Raw genomic sequence first — 15,547 nt, 5'->3', positions numbered from 1 at the left:
TCTAGATTGGGCCTCACCCAGGAACCTGCCTCCACTGTAGCCATCCCTGTGCCGGAAGTACTGTCTTCCTAAAGTGACCTTTCTCGATTACACCTCCAACGATGTCCTTTAAACTTCGCACACGCTTTGTACTCATCGTGGTCTAAAACTTTTCATTGGATCATTTTCGCGGAAAATTCTTGGAAAGAGAGAGAGAGAGGGGTGGGTAGAGTTTCCTCTGAAGGACAATGTACGGCTTAGTTTCCTGTTTATTGTAAAGGAGAGTGGAATGTGTTGCTACAAACTACTTCCCCAACCGGAACTACCACTTTTCTCCACTGAATATTTCCTTTTCTGGGACTTTTTCCAAAAAGTTTGACGGATTTTTCCTAACCTTCGTGTGTACGCAAAACATGTACGTATTTCTATAACACATTTTAGAAGTACGGGAAACACGAGAGGAAGTCGTATGAGTGTGACAGATCAGATTTTTTTTAAAAAAAAAAAAACCTATTCATCATTTCTAACTCGTAAATTCCAAAATTTTTGACTAGAACAGAAAATAGTGTTCCCATAAGGATATAAGCATAAGGCAAATCCGGAAGTAGGGCGTGGTAAACTAAACACCATCACCTAAAGTACACGGAGCAATGGGGGTAACGGGCGAGTATATTGCCGAGCAAACAGCGGATTTACTCGAGACTACTCGCCTATCCCCACCGCTGTGTACTCGCCGTCCCACTAACCAACTACCACTTGCCTCAGTTTCCACCGGCTATGGGCAGTGTTCAAGCGAGTGATCTGCACTAGATTAAAGAAAAAGGAAAAAAGAAAAACATGGTTTTTATTTGAAGTTTAATGAAGTTCTATTTAGAAAAGCTTATTTTGAGGTTATATGCCGCGAGAGGTTAATTCATTGTTTTATTTTGAAAAAAGTGTAAACAATGAAGTGGTCAGAAAGTGCTACGGTACGCTTTGTTGAACTCTACCGTGAACATGATTGCTTGTGGAATGGGTACTGTAAGAAGTATAAGAACAAAGAGGTGCGACAAAAAGCTTTAGAAAGTATCAGAGAGAAAATGAATTGGAGCACTCTTAGTACGGATGAGATTAAACAGAAAATCAAAAATCTACGCTCAACCTACAATCAAGAGCTGGTGAAAATTAAAAGATCCATCATCTCTGGACGAGTGGGCGATGATATCTATAAGCCTAACGTGAAATGGTTTCCAATCATGGAATCCGTAATGATGGCTACCAAAGGATTGGCTGATTCCCAAGCCAATCAGGTAAGAGTTATAGCAATCGTATTAAACTTTTATTTTTTGACAAAAAAACCTCGTTACATAATGACGAATAAAAGTATCACCAAACCCTTTGTTTACAATCAGCGCCCCAAAAATAAAATTAGCCATTTTAATTTTTTTCCTTTTTTTAAATTCCCCTCCCACAGACTAAACTTACAAACAGACAACAATTACGGGAAATATTTTAGCCGGAAAATTCGATTCGTTGATGAGGAAATGGAGAATGCTGGTTTTTTTTCTTTTTCTTTTTAATGTCACATTGAACATATAGGGTGTTTCAAAAGAAAATGTTGACTTCTAAATTTTAAAGAGCGCAGGTCGAAAAAATCAAAGTTCAATTTAAAAACAAAAAGTTTTGTCCGCATTAGAGCGAAATCGATTAATATTTAGAGGTCGCTGCTACCATCGATCAAAAGATTTTTGTTTTGCTTTTTTTTTTTTTTATAAAAAATCTTAATTAAATGTTTTTGTATCTTTTCAAATGATTAGCAAAACATGTAATTGTACAAAGTTTATTTAAATATAATTTGCCATAAAGACAATGCAGTTGGAATCATTGTGATGGCCATTTTACTTTCAAAGTTATGAATAATTAAAGAAGCTGTATTTAAAAAAAAAAATATATACAGGGTGACCAGAGTCCAACCACTTTTTTTTAACGGCGGGAAATTTCGAAAAAATAAAAAACACGTATTTAATCATTTTCAGTCTAGTTTATTTTCAGTGATTGACCCATTTTTTTAAACCCCTGTATCTCGAGATACAGCATCCAACTTTGTTTTTTCAAATGGAACGTTACATTTATTTTTGCATATTTTTATAGTATTTGAGCTTCTTAAAAAAACAGAACAAAAAAATTGGAAATCGGTTAGGTTTTTCAAAAGTTATGGTAATTTAAAATATGGAAAAAAAATTTCAGTTTACTGTCAAAATTACGTTAATTTTTTTTTTTAAAGAATTTGTTCCAACTAGGCACAATTAACGGATAGGGAAGCCAAAACTCGTGGACTCCCACGCTCTGTTTGTAGCAGCACTTACGGTTGCGTAGACAAGATCTAGGCGGGCTAGAGTTATTCGACGTTTCAGATCAACGACTGAAGCCACGAGGGATTTTTTTAGATATCCCCACAAAAAAAATAGTCCATTTGGGTTAAGTCCGGAGATCGAGGTGGCCATTGGATGGGGGCAATGAGTCCCTAAGCACTTTTCATGGAAATTTCTGCCCAGGTAACCTCGAACCACTCTCGCATTATGTGCCGGGCAACCATCTTGTTGAAAATACATATCTAGCCGACGTTGTAGAGGAACATCTTCAAGCGGAACTGGCAAAATGTCTCTTAAAAAAAAAAAAAGGTTAGATACCTTTTACCAGTTAAGTTCTCTCTGTAGAAGTATGGGCCGATTAGTTGATTTCCTAAAACTCCACACCAAACGTTTGTTGAATAAACAACGTGAACGTCGAATAACTCTAACCTGCCTAGATCTTGACTTCGCCACCATAACTGCTGCTATAAGCAAAGCGTGGGAGTCCCAGAGTTTTGGCTTGCCTATCCGTTGATTGTGCCCCAGTTTGAACAGATGCTTTAAGAAAAATTACGAGATTTTGTCAATAAACTGAATTTTTTTTTTTTCACATTTTAAATTACCATAACTTTTGAAAAACCTAACCGATTTCAAAAAATGTTTTTTTTTTATTTTTTTTAGGAGCTCAAATACTGTTAAAATATGCGACAAAAAAATATAACGTTCCATTTTAAAAACAAAAGTTGGATGCTGTATCTCGAGATACAAGGGTTTAAAAAAATGGGTCAATCACTGAAAATAAACTAGACTAAAAATGATTAAATACGTGTTTTTTATTTTTTCGAAATTTCCCGCCGTTAAAAGAAAAAAATGGGTGGAGCATATAACTCTGGTCACCCTGTATATATTAAGAAAAATATACATTTTTGAAAAATTTCTATTAATAATCGTTAAAATCACTTCATTTTTTCTGTGTTTCGAACAGAATTTTAAAAAAACAAATAATTTTAGTTACTGAAACGTCTAAATTAGGGAATATTTTGCATTTATTGTTATAATTTGAAATTGATTTACTAATCAATCAATCAATTTCAAATTATAAAAAAGGCAAAACAAAAATCTTTTGATCGATTGTAGCGACCTCTAAATATTAATCGATTTTGCTCTACTAAGGACGAAACTTTTTTGTTTTTAAATTGAACTTTGATTTTCCGCCCGTCGCTCTTGAAAATTTAAAAGTCAACTTTTCTTGAAACACCCTATTGTTCATTTTATTATTATTATTTAATGGCAATGACATCGTAAATAGCTTATAATAAAATTTATAACTTTTATTAATAATTATTTTGCTGAGGAAAAAATGCGTTTTATTGTCGTAATTCTTAGGTTATGACGTAGAATGGTTGCCGTATTGCAGTTACTACGGTCCGCGAAATGTTTTTGTTTTTCTGTTGCCAACTTAACAAAATTAAAAAACCCAAATAAACAACTAAGAGTTAATATTTAGTTAATATTTTATTTTTAAATTCATTATCCTTTCTCCGCAAAATAATTTTCTTTATTTATAAAAATTAATACGGTAATTAGTTTTAACTTTCAAATCATTTTCTTGTGCTTGTCACAGTTTTAGATTAATTTGATTTAAGAATTAAATTTTATTTAATTCTTAAATTTATTAATTTTGTTTTATTATGATCTGTTTATTTATGTTTTATTTTTCCTTTTTACTGTTGTAACTATTGTAAGTAATCGCCTATTTTTTCAGGCGGAGCTTAACGTCCAACCACCAATTTAGGTGTCGTGGACAAAGGCGACTAGCAAACATACTTTACTGTAAATTTCTAGTGCTGCAGGAGACCGAGACGAGGCGAGACTTTATGCAGATCTCGGCCTCGGTCTCGTATGACCAAGTGCTCGTCTCGATCTCGGTCTCGGTCGCTCTAATCTCGGTCTCGGTCTCGTCGAGATATCTCGTTTTTTTAATTTTATTTTTGTTTAAGTATTAAAAAAGAAAAAAAAAAATAATAAACCCAATATCTGAGGCAATCAAAGTGAATAAAAAAAATGGTTTGTTATTATTAATATTTTCAAAAATTGTTATTATTAAAACTGTTTCCGGCAGGACAGTTATATAAGGGTTTATTGTCAAAAACTGCACCGAAAAAGCTGTAACGTTGAAAAACACCCAACTTTGACAATTTTTTTTTTTCTCTCTCTTTTTCTATAGGGTAAAGTCGGGTGAGATGGCCAATCGGGAGAGATGGCCAATAGCCGAAATTTAACCGAAATGTCGTCCGACGGCGCTGCGTGACCTCTCCAATGATGAACGTTCATGTTTGACTACAGTGAGTCTGCGTCAAAGCGTTATTAATTAACTCAGAGAATAAAAACATTATCGTCTCAACAAAAAATTTTATGATAGTTGCATATTGCGTGCTGCAGCGAATGTATGTGTCGAAATTTTAGTGTTGTTTTTTACATATTAGGAAAGTACAGTATACATTAATGAATCCTAACCTCTAAAACTGTCAAAAAGTACGCGTTGAGTTATGTTTATCATATTGGCCATCTCTCTCTAGCATTCGGGACAGATGGGCCATCAAACAGTAGGGATAGATGGCCAATTATTTTTACTTTATTTTTTGAATATATTGGTTTCGTGACCGTAAATTACTAAATTAAGGATTTAGTATTGGCGAGGAATCGGTCAAATAAAAACAAGAACTCGTCTTTTTTTTCGCCAACGTTTCGACAAATATATTGCCTTCTTCAGGGCCTGGATATTACAAATACGAAAATACAAACAATTTAGAGAATGAGTAAATATAGAAAATCAGTTAACAAAATTAACAATTAGCAAAAACGTTAAATATAAAACATCGGAAAAACCTAACTTCTGTGGCGGTATCTGTGTGTATTGTTTTATAGTGTTCCATTTTTTGGGCAATTATGTTGACTACTAATTCTGTATCTATATAAGGGTTCATAAGGGTTTTTGGTTTTTCCGATGTTTTGTGTTTAACGTTTTTGTATTAAAAGAAATTTTCCCGATATCTACTGTATTTACTCTTTTTGTCAAAGTTTAACATTGTGATTAGTGATCTATTGTATCTGCCCCATCTCTTTATAGTCATTACCGCCATTCCCGTGTAAGTCCCGCTATATCTCTATAATATACATAATACACCAGAAGGCTAGACTTTACCTAGAAAGAAAGGGCTAGATTGTTCTGGGAGTTTAGTGACCGAAGCTTATAACGGTCCACCACTGTGTAAAAGCCAAGGGAGCGGCCCCAGTTGGGGTGGGGGCAGGGTATGTTTCCCCAGTCAGTGAGTCGCAGGTCTCTAAAAATTAATATTTGAAAAACCAAGACGAGACCGAGATTTCTCGACGAGATATATATAATGTCTCGATCTCGGTTGCTCAAGTCTCAGTCTCGGTACCGGGACCGAGACTGAGATTTGCCTCGTTTCTCGTGCAGCACTATAAATTTCTTTTATTAACCATTTAATAAAATCCAAGGCCTAAGACCGGGAATCGAACCCAGTACCACAATACATATTAGCTTCGTAACTATTGTAAATAACAGTTTTTACAGAAGGAATAAAGAATATTGCCAATTTCAGTCATTATTATTATTTTTATATATTTGTCGAACTTTCGACCTAGGGACTAGGTCATCTTCAGGGCTAGTTTATAAAGTAATATTTTTACATTACAAGGGTGGTGTGTCTTCAGTTTTGTCTGTTCAGTCACTCAGTCCATAAACAGACAAGACAGAAGACACACCAATCCTGAAATGTAATAGTATTACTTTCTAAACTAGCCCTGAAGTCGACCTAGTCCCTAGGTCGAAAAGCTCGGCAAAATAAATTTTACTCGACTGAAATGGCAGTTAATTTTTCAATCCCATAAAAAATTAGCTTAAAAACAAATAATTTACCTTCTACTATTGATAAATAGCAATATTTTGTTAAAAATAATTATTGTAATTGGCATTATTCTTCTCTACCTTCTAGTTTATAATTAATCAGTCACCACCACCCAAAATAATAATAAAAGAAAAAATGATGAATGTCAGTTACTACCTGCAACCCTCTTGCCAACCCTAACGGCCATCCCTTCTCGTACCCCCTCTACAGGGTTGCCACTCACGTACCAAACATTTAAATTTACCTACAGATGAACAATACATTTTTTTTTTGGATCAAATTTTCGATATAGTTTTTACCGGAAGTCCTTGTTTTGAGTGCGTGAGTTTGTCAGATTGGTGCTGGCATAGCTGAGAAAACGGAAAAACGGAAGTAGGTTTAAATTTTGATCTGTTTTTTTTTTTTTCTGTAGGCGCTACGCTACCGGAAGTGACACTTTATTGAATGGATTTTCCATTTTTTTTATTTTTGAAGATTTTCTTTGCGTTTCCTTTGGAAAATTCGATTCGGTTAAGCGCAGGGGTCGGCAACCCGCATGCGGCTTTTTTTTATTCAAATTGTGTGGCTCTTCAGCCTGTCCAAAATATATTGTATATTTTTGAGCCGTTTATTTTGAAAGTGGCATAAGTCACTTCGTTTTTAAGTCGAGATATTTAAGGGGTTTGCGTTTTAACACGTTTAAAAATATGGATGCTAAAACTTTCGAGAAGATTTACTTGGTATTTGTTATCTCACATGATACTGATATTTTTTTTTCAGTATAAATAATTTCGTATAAACATTTAAAAAAATCACCATTTTTCATTACGGTAAAGTGACTTAAGCCACTTTCAAAATAAATAGTTTAGAAAAATGACTGACATATATTAATTTTGTCCGACGTATTTTACTGAAGTGATGTTTTGTAAGGGCAGTGATTTACTACCTGAGCTCCTCCAAAGGAGAAGAATTAAAATCAGATTTTGGATATAATATACGAGGGTCGTTTGAAAAGTCCGTGCACTTAATTTTTTGGGGTAAACCTTTTTTATTTTTCAACATAGTCTCCTTTTAGGCTTATACACTTCGTCCAACGCTGCTCTAGTTTGTTGATCCCTTCCGAATAATAGGATTTGTCCAAGTCTGAAAAATAGCCATTCGTTTCTGCAATCACCTCCTCGTTTGAATAAAATCTTTTTCCCGCCAGCCATTTCTTCATATTGGGGAACAAATAGTAGTCCGAGGGAGCCAAGTCTGGAGAATAGGGGGGATGTGAAACGAGTTGGAACCCTATTTCCATTAACTTTGCGACCACAACTGCTGAGGTGTGAACTGGTGCGTTGTCGTGATGGAAAAGGACTTTTTTGTGGGCCAATCGTGGGCGTTTTTCTTGCAGCTCGGTTTTCAATAACGATGAATAATACGCACCTGTAATAGTTTTACCCTTTTCCAGATAGTCGATGAGGATTATTCCTTGCGAATCCCAAAAGACAGTCGCCATAATCTTTCCGGCCGAAGGAACGGTCTTCGCCATTTTTGGCGCAGATTGCCCCTTGGTAACCCATTGTTTAGATTGTTCTTTGGTCTCAGGAGTGTAGTGATGTATCCATGTTTCATCCACAGTGACGAAACGACGCTTAAAGTCCTGCGGATTCTTCTGGAACAACTGCAAACCGTCCTTGCAACACTTCACACGATTTCGCTTTTTGGTCAAGCGTGAGCAATCGCGGCACACCCATCTTGCGGATAGCTTTGTCATGTCCAAATGTTGATGCAAAATATTATGTACCCGTTCATTCGAGATGCCCACAGCACTAGCAATCTCACGCACCTTCACCTCTTCTGTCATCCATCACCATATCGTGGATTTTATCAATGATTTCTGGAGTAGTAACCTCAACAACAGGGCGTCCAGAACGTTCAGCGTCACTTTTTGCCCATATGGCCACTCCAAAAATTTTGAAACCACTTATAAACTGTTCTAATCGAAGGTGCAGAGTCACCATAATGTTTATCAAGCTTCTCTTTAGTCTCTTGAGGCGTTTTGCCTTTCATAAAGTAGTGTTTAATCAATACACGAAATTCTTTTTCGTCCATTTTTTGAAAATCACTCGACTTCCTCGATTCAAACGAATGCCAAACACAAAGAAATAGACCGATCTGGCTGAAACTTGGTGTGTGTTCTTCCAAGAGATGCTACTAACTAAACATAACCTCGATACGCGCCAGTGGTGCTATCTCTCTGACTTTGCACGGACTTTTCAAACGACCCTCGTAATTTACAAAACTGCACTATTCTTTCGCACTTATAAAAATAAGTCCAATGATGACAACTTTTTTAAAAATACTGAAAATAATTCAAAACAATACTTCACACACACTTATCACATGTTTCTATTTCTTTCACACTAAGCCCCGTAATTAATTTCCTGAGTACAGCGTCTTACGCCACTTTCAAAATAAACATGTTTGTTATACCGTTAATTACCAACACTTCCTCTCCAACAAATCTCAATAAGTTCTCAACTTATTGCATTGCAAATTTTTTTAAAAATGAAAAGATGCCGTCCAATTGCATTTAGTGTTGCCATTAACTCGATTTTTTTTGAAAAAGTGACTTATGCCACTTTCAAAAGAAACGGCTCATTTTAATTTTATTGAAACGAATGAAAATACCATTTCTTAAAGGTATTTTTTTCAAAAATAATTTTAAATGTGATAGGTTCGAAATTGAATAGAATTATATAATATCAAAATAAAGTACTTGATTTATATTGTAAGACTGCCGCCTTTTCATTCGTTATTATTTATTTGTTTATTTACTTTGCAATATGTGAAAATAAATATATAAAACATTTAAATGTTATTGAATATCATAAAATAATAATTTGTGAATACAAATGAACTACAGAGTCTTTTACACTCTGTCATTCTTGTGGCTCTTGGTAAGATTTATTAAAATTATTTAAAAGGAGAAATGGCTCTCTACTTAAAATAGGTTGCCGACCCCTGGGCTAAGGGAACGTTTAAGGACAATAAGAGCGTTAGCTTTAACACTGAACCTACCACTACCGGTCAATTGACTGTTTTTTAAATTTGATTTAAATTTTCTAATTACAGCGTCATCATACCGCCATTAAACTTCACGACTTTTCCTAAAATAAGTATACAATTGTTTTATTAATATTCACTTCTTTTCCTAATATTTGATTTTTGAGAAAAATTTGTAGTCCCTCTTTACTACCGCGACCGGTCATTTGACCGGCTGAATATTTTCATTTTATTTGCTTATTATTTAATTTATTTATTTATTTTTGTAACAGAATTCTCTTGAAAACTCAATTTGATAATGCATTTATCGGATTATTGTTTGCATGTGGTGCATATGAGGCCAAAAATGTACGATATTGCCCTTTTCACTGGAACAAAAATAGGGACGAGCATTCTTCTCAAACACAATGAGCAGAAATGTATAGACGGAAATTTTCGAGTTTATTCGAGTGGATCAAAGAAATAATCGTTTACAAAAACCGATAAATTTGCTTTGATTTCTAAATTTTGGAACAAATTCGTTGAGGACAGTCAAAACTGTTCTAACCAAGAGCATATATCTCTTCCAAGGACGTTTGTTCCCAACAAAGTCAAGATGCAGATTCACTCGGTACATGCCAAATAAACCGGATAAATTTGGTATCAAATCTTGGCTAGCGTTCGATGCAATAAAAGGCTTTCCATTTTTGGAAAAACGTGAAAGCAGAGAAACCTTCAGTTCCGCTTGGGGAGTTTGTCGCTCTGAAATTTGCAGAAATGTATACAGCTCGTGGAAGAAATATAACCGTAGAAAATTTCGGAGATGGCCTCAACAAATAGTTTTCAATATCCTAGACTTAGCCCCGGGATAAATGCATGGATTTTGTATAAAAAACTACCGGAAGTGAAATTTCAAAGCAAAATTTGTGTTACCATTGCAAAAGCATGACAAATACTAGTACAAGAACAAATGGTCGGAAAATAACCAAATAAGATACTGCAAAGGCAATAAGTGCTGTCTAAAATGTAAAAAGTAAGTATGCGGGAAATTTGCAATTGAGAAGCCTGTAATTGTAAAAAATGATGCATAAAAGAGTAAAATCTACGAGATTTATTTTTAAACAAAAGAAACTACGCTTTTTCGTAGTTAAATAATTATTATCTTCATTCTAAAATAAGAAATTTAAGTGATTTTAAAGTGCGGTCATTTGACCGGTCATGGTAGGAATAGTTATGCATAAATGTCGGTAGGTTTAGTGTTAAAGCGAACTTGTACACAAGTTGAAGAAAACCAAAAAATTTTTGTATAAACTCCCAAGTAACGTAACTTTTTTAATAGAAAGATATCCAAGACTTGGGTCCTAGAAAAGTACTTGGAAAGTTTTCACACTAGATTTTTCTTGAATTTTCTTAAAAATATTTTGTGCATTAGTTGCGTCTTCTCCAGGTTCTAGGGGGTTACAGTTCCAAGTTGCAAATTTCTTATTTCAGCCTACTTTAAAAAAAAAAAAAATCTGAACTAAGGAACTTGCGTGATTCTATTGTGACCTCAACAGATAATTCTTTATCTCCTTTTTCCCTGCATTCCAATCCTCCTCACCTAACTTTTCTCTTACTTCACTCAGTTAAGAAGGTTGAAATGTTTTTTATACATTTATGCTTCTTTATTTATTTTATGTATTGTATATATTTATTATAATAAATATTTATTATTCTTCTTCAAATAATTCTTTATAGCTTTTCAGTTATATCTTTTTGTGAACATATTGAGATTACATCAAATTGCAGTCACCATAGATTGGCCATAAAAAATAAATAAATAAATAAACATTTTATAACAAAAATAGAACCTAATAAATAGCTGTAGGTAACTCCAATAAGTCCGTATAACTTTTAATTAAGTTTACAATAAACATGAGAATGTTTTCGCTAATCAGCTGTAGCGACTTTACAATTTATTTGTTGCTTCAAAGTTCAGCTGACTTTATTGAACAAAGATTATTAAACAAAGGGTTAAAATAATTACAAGGAATTTTTTAATTAACTCATTGTCTTTCTAAAAATTGTTTCTTCAATTTAATATTATCTGAGTTAAACTGCTTTTAACTTAATTTTTACTTAGGATTTTGAATTAAGTTGAGTTCTACATTACAAGCCCACCCTAGCAACTTGTTTGGGTCATATATACGAGGTCTGTAAATTAAGTAATGAGACTGGCAACGTTGCATTAGATCTGACAACACTGGAGGCGCACTGGGCTAGGAGGGGCGCCAGAGGAACATGTGATACGGCTTCAGTACGAGTTCGACCTCGCCTCGAGTCATCAGGTTGTGCGTAGCGGTTGTTTTTGTGAAAAAAGTTTGTTTTTTCCCTATTTTGTTCTAAAAATGAGTGAGAGCAATTACGAGCAACGGTGCGCTCTCAGGTTTTACTTCAGATCTGGGCACAGTGCAACGGAAGCTCTTGGTAAACTTCGGCAGGACTACGGAGATATTGCTTTGTCAAGAGCCCAGGTTTTTCGGTGGTTTAAGGCATTCTCAGAAGGAAGAGAGGTGATTGGAGATGATCCACGAAGCGGAAGGCCTTCATCTTCAAGAACGGATGAAAATGTTGACAAAATCCGGGAACTTGTGCGTGCAGATCGCCGGATGACGGTCAGAATGATCGCGCATGAGCTAAATTTGACTCACACCACCGTTCATCAAATTTTGACCAATGAATTGGAGATGAGTAAAATCTGTTCGAGTTCGAGCACTGCTACGAACAGTGAAAGAAACGTCTCCTCCAGCGCTGTGTGGCTTCAGAAGGAAGTGCAGGTGACATTTTTTTTTTTAATTTTTTTTTTATCCTACGCCTTCACGGTTAATGGCTACTTCAGCCATTCGACAAGGTGACAATATAGAATTGTAATTCTTTTTGAATAAAATTTTTTTTTCAAAAAAATCAGTCTCATTACTTAATTTACAGACCTCGTATATACACTTCTAAAAGAGTTTTGAAACTTTTGGGCTCGAAATTACTTTTTCTTTTTTTCCCACCCATAAATTTACTTTGAGCTTTATCGATTATTCCGTAATTTTTCTTTGAATCGATATTTCAAACGAATTGGTTTCATACGTATGAATATATGTTGAATGTTTATGTCACTAGGTTTTGAAACAAATTGTTCTGCAGGAATCTTTTATTAGGTTGCTCAAAGCGGAAGTGTGGCTAACAAAGGAAGACTTTCTCTGGTTAATTCTCTTCTTCTTCTTAATCATTCCTCGTTTACCTGTCAGTGTCTTCACTAAAACCTTCCAGCTATCCCTATCCTCAGTCAAATTTTCTATTTCTTCTCCAATCCAAGTTCCTCTTTCTGAAATCCTCTCTCACTATCCCTTCCCCATGTTGTGCGCGGTCTGCCCCTGCGCCTCTTTGACCTTGGCATCTTAGCCTCATGTCATAACAAAGTCTTGCTATACGGTTTCTGTCCATCCTCATCATGTGATCTTAGACTGTGTTCTTCCAGCAGCTCTTCCACCGGCCTAACCTCGGGATTAGACCTTATTGTAGAATTTCTTATTCTATCTCTCCTCGTCTTTACCTCTAGTTTTCGGAGGAAACGTATTTCGGCTACCTGAAAGCTGTGTTTAAGGAAATTAGAGCCCACAATTCGCTGCCGTAGGTTAAAATTGGGAGATAGGTATTTTTAAAAACCGTTATTTTCGTACCCTTTGTTACTTCCCTTTTGGTAATACATCCTTTCTTAAGGGCATTGAACATTCTACCTGCCGTAGCCACTTTTCCTTTAATTTCTCCCTGGATTCAACCTTGTTCATTAATATTTACTCCCATATATTTAAATTCAGCAACTTGCTCCAACTTAACATTCCTGATGTTAACAATTGACGTGTCCATCTCTGTGGTTAATTCTCATGGTCCAAATTTAATCCTTTCTCTAGCAGAAGTGTCCTTAATTGGGATTTTCCTGGAAAAATGTTTTAAAGTAAAGCTGAAAATTTTACTAAATTTAAAGAATATCGTTAGCGTAAGTTTGTATAAATCCAAAAAAGATGGGAGATCCTTAGAGTAGAGCGGGACAAGCATTGTGGACTATATGTTGCAATCAAATCCCCTGGTCAGACCTAATCTAATTATAAAGTACTCAGTACAACAAAATAACTCCATATTTTTTTTTTTTGTTTTTCCAGAATGCAGATCGCTGCAGTGACATGGAGTGTTCTGATTCAGCGGACGTCCCAGAAAGTGAAGCTTCACCTAAAATAGTCATCAAAACAGAAGTGGTTTCCGCCGACGAGATGACAACTGCAGAACAAAAAGAGATCAAAGAGGAAGCTGAAAATAAAACACAGGAAACGCCTAGTCAAAGTGCTAAACCAGTCTACGTAACAACAGACAAACAGAATCATCAACCCTCTTCTCATAGTGAAGTGAATGAAAATGGCCAACCTAAAGGTACAAAAAGACGTTTACAAAAACTGACCATAGCAATCAATGAACTACGTAAAGTGAATACAATCTTAAACCAACCGGAACCTTCAGTGCAAGAAAATGTTGCATTTGGCACTTATGTAGCGTCGGTGATGAACAAACTACATCCGCAGCAAGCGATACTCGCTCAAAATGAAATCCAAAATATATTGACCAGATATCGTATGGATAGTGCGACAACTACAGTGTTGCCAAACAATGTCACAATAAACCAACGACCTGTTGTAAGTCCACAACCACAATCACCATCGTCAGCATCCAGTTCGAGTAGCCAGTAATGTTGACCAAGGTATTCTACCGACTACCTGGCCGTGCTAAAGGAGAGACATAACAAGACATATTGACGTACCTGGATTAGGAAATAAAAGAGTATGTGTAATTAATTTGTAAATATAATTATTTCCTCGAACAATTGGCTGTTTTACTATTGTAATATTTGTAATTAAAAAAAGTCATTAAATTTAATCAAAAATTTTTTTATACTTTTCGTTTTTAATTAATTTATACAACATTTAGACCCAAACACATCCTTATTTATGTATACAAATGCATCACGTAACCTCAACGCTCTGTCAAGAGGTTCTAAAGCTGGAGGACACTAAACTAAAAAGTCTGCAGGTTCTATGGAATGTATACAGCATACACCGACCTTGAAGATCTTTTCATGCTCTTTAGAGTAATTCCAGGTAAAGTCGAAGAAAGGGAGAATTAAATTATCCCCTTAAAAAAAAACTTAAGTTAAGTTAAGTTAAGTAAAAAAAGTTAAGTATAAGGGTTGATTAAACGCCAAAAGGTACACAAATCAGCGAGTACCCATTATTTTATTAACACTTTATTGATATCATTAACGTAATTTTACTGTATTCACTTTTCATTAATATTTTTTAATTAAGACCCTTACGCTGGCCAGTTTCACTTTAATTCTATTCCAAATTATTCTTCAGATTTATTCTTCATGCTGACCTTTATTAATCCTGTAGTATTCACACAAACATGCACATTGAAACAGTTAAAGACAATTAAAGGTTTACTGTTGAAAATAAGAATCACGGAGTTGAAACAAAATTTAAAACTTCTGTCATACAGCAGATACCGCAGCACAAATTACACACAGTTAATAACAAATACATTATTCAACAATATTAAATAAATGCACTGCTCAACCAAGAGGAAAGGGGTCATTCTCACCCACCTGATCACCACATAGAATTTGTAGGGAACCGTGATGTCACTTCCGCAAAACAGTAGTAAAGTTACGTTCTGTTTACGTCACAATCACACATCTACCACACAAAATCAACATCGCCATCAAAACATAGTTAAAATTGCTAATCTAGTAAACAATGTTTGAACTTAACTAAACAACTAGGTATACTCATAATACCAGTATTCTAGCTTCAATAGCAATCGAAATGTGCAATGTTAAAAATTACAGTTTTTACAAACCACCTAAAATAAAACTCCAAATATCTCGTATACTATTTATCAGAATTCTATGAAACTTTGCTCGATTGTAAACTAAATCAAACTCTACATTTGTGTGTAATACCAGTATTCTAGCTCCAATAGCAAACGAAATGTGCAATGTTAAAAATTACAGTTTTTACAAACCACCTAAAATAAAACTCCAAATATCTCGTATTCTATTAATCAGAATTCTATAAAACTTTGCTCAATTGTAGACTAAATCAAACTCTACAACTGTGTGTAATACCAGTATTCTAGCTTCAATAGTAAACGAAATATGCAATGTTGAAAATTGCAGTTTTTACAAACCACCTAAAATATAACTCCAGTTATCTCGTA

General features: G+C 34.8%; 1 protein-coding gene across 2 annotated transcripts; it reads left to right on the top strand.

Moving 5' to 3' along the window:
- Positions 1-555: 555 nt before the first annotated feature.
- On the top strand, positions 556-14,223 carry LOC141450162 (uncharacterized). Of its 2 annotated transcripts, none has more exons than XM_074120319.1 (2): positions 556-1,268; positions 13,441-14,223. In XM_074120319.1, exons 1-2 carry the CDS (start codon positions 924-926, stop codon positions 14,017-14,019), a joined length of 924 nt encoding a protein of 307 aa, XP_073976420.1. In that variant the 5' UTR covers positions 556-923; the 3' UTR covers positions 14,020-14,223. The 2 variants fall into 2 exon arrangements, with proteins under 2 accessions (XP_073976420.1, XP_073976419.1); XM_074120318.1 differs by lacking the exon at positions 556-1,268 and adding an exon at positions 11,527-12,066.
- The last annotated feature ends 1,324 nt before the right edge of the window (positions 14,224-15,547 follow it).

The sequence above is a fragment of the Rhodnius prolixus genome, unplaced genomic scaffold (assembly GCF_049639745.1).
Source record: "Rhodnius prolixus isolate KJV_2025 unplaced genomic scaffold, Rpr scaffold_2, whole genome shotgun sequence".
NCBI classification, from domain to species: Eukaryota; Metazoa; Arthropoda; class Insecta; order Hemiptera; family Reduviidae; genus Rhodnius; species Rhodnius prolixus.
This window is presented reverse-complemented; position numbering and strand designations above follow the sequence as displayed.

Bases quoted from the DNA above. Each gene is read 5' to 3' on its own strand.
- LOC141450162 (XM_074120318.1), top strand. From the start codon at position 11,638: ATGAGTGAGAGCAATTACGAGCAACGGTGCGCTCTCAGGTTTTACTTC. The intron at 12,067-13,440 runs GTGACATTTTTT...TTGTTTTTCCAG, and splicing joins GGCTTCAGAAGGAAGTGCAG to AATGCAGATCGCTGCAGTGA.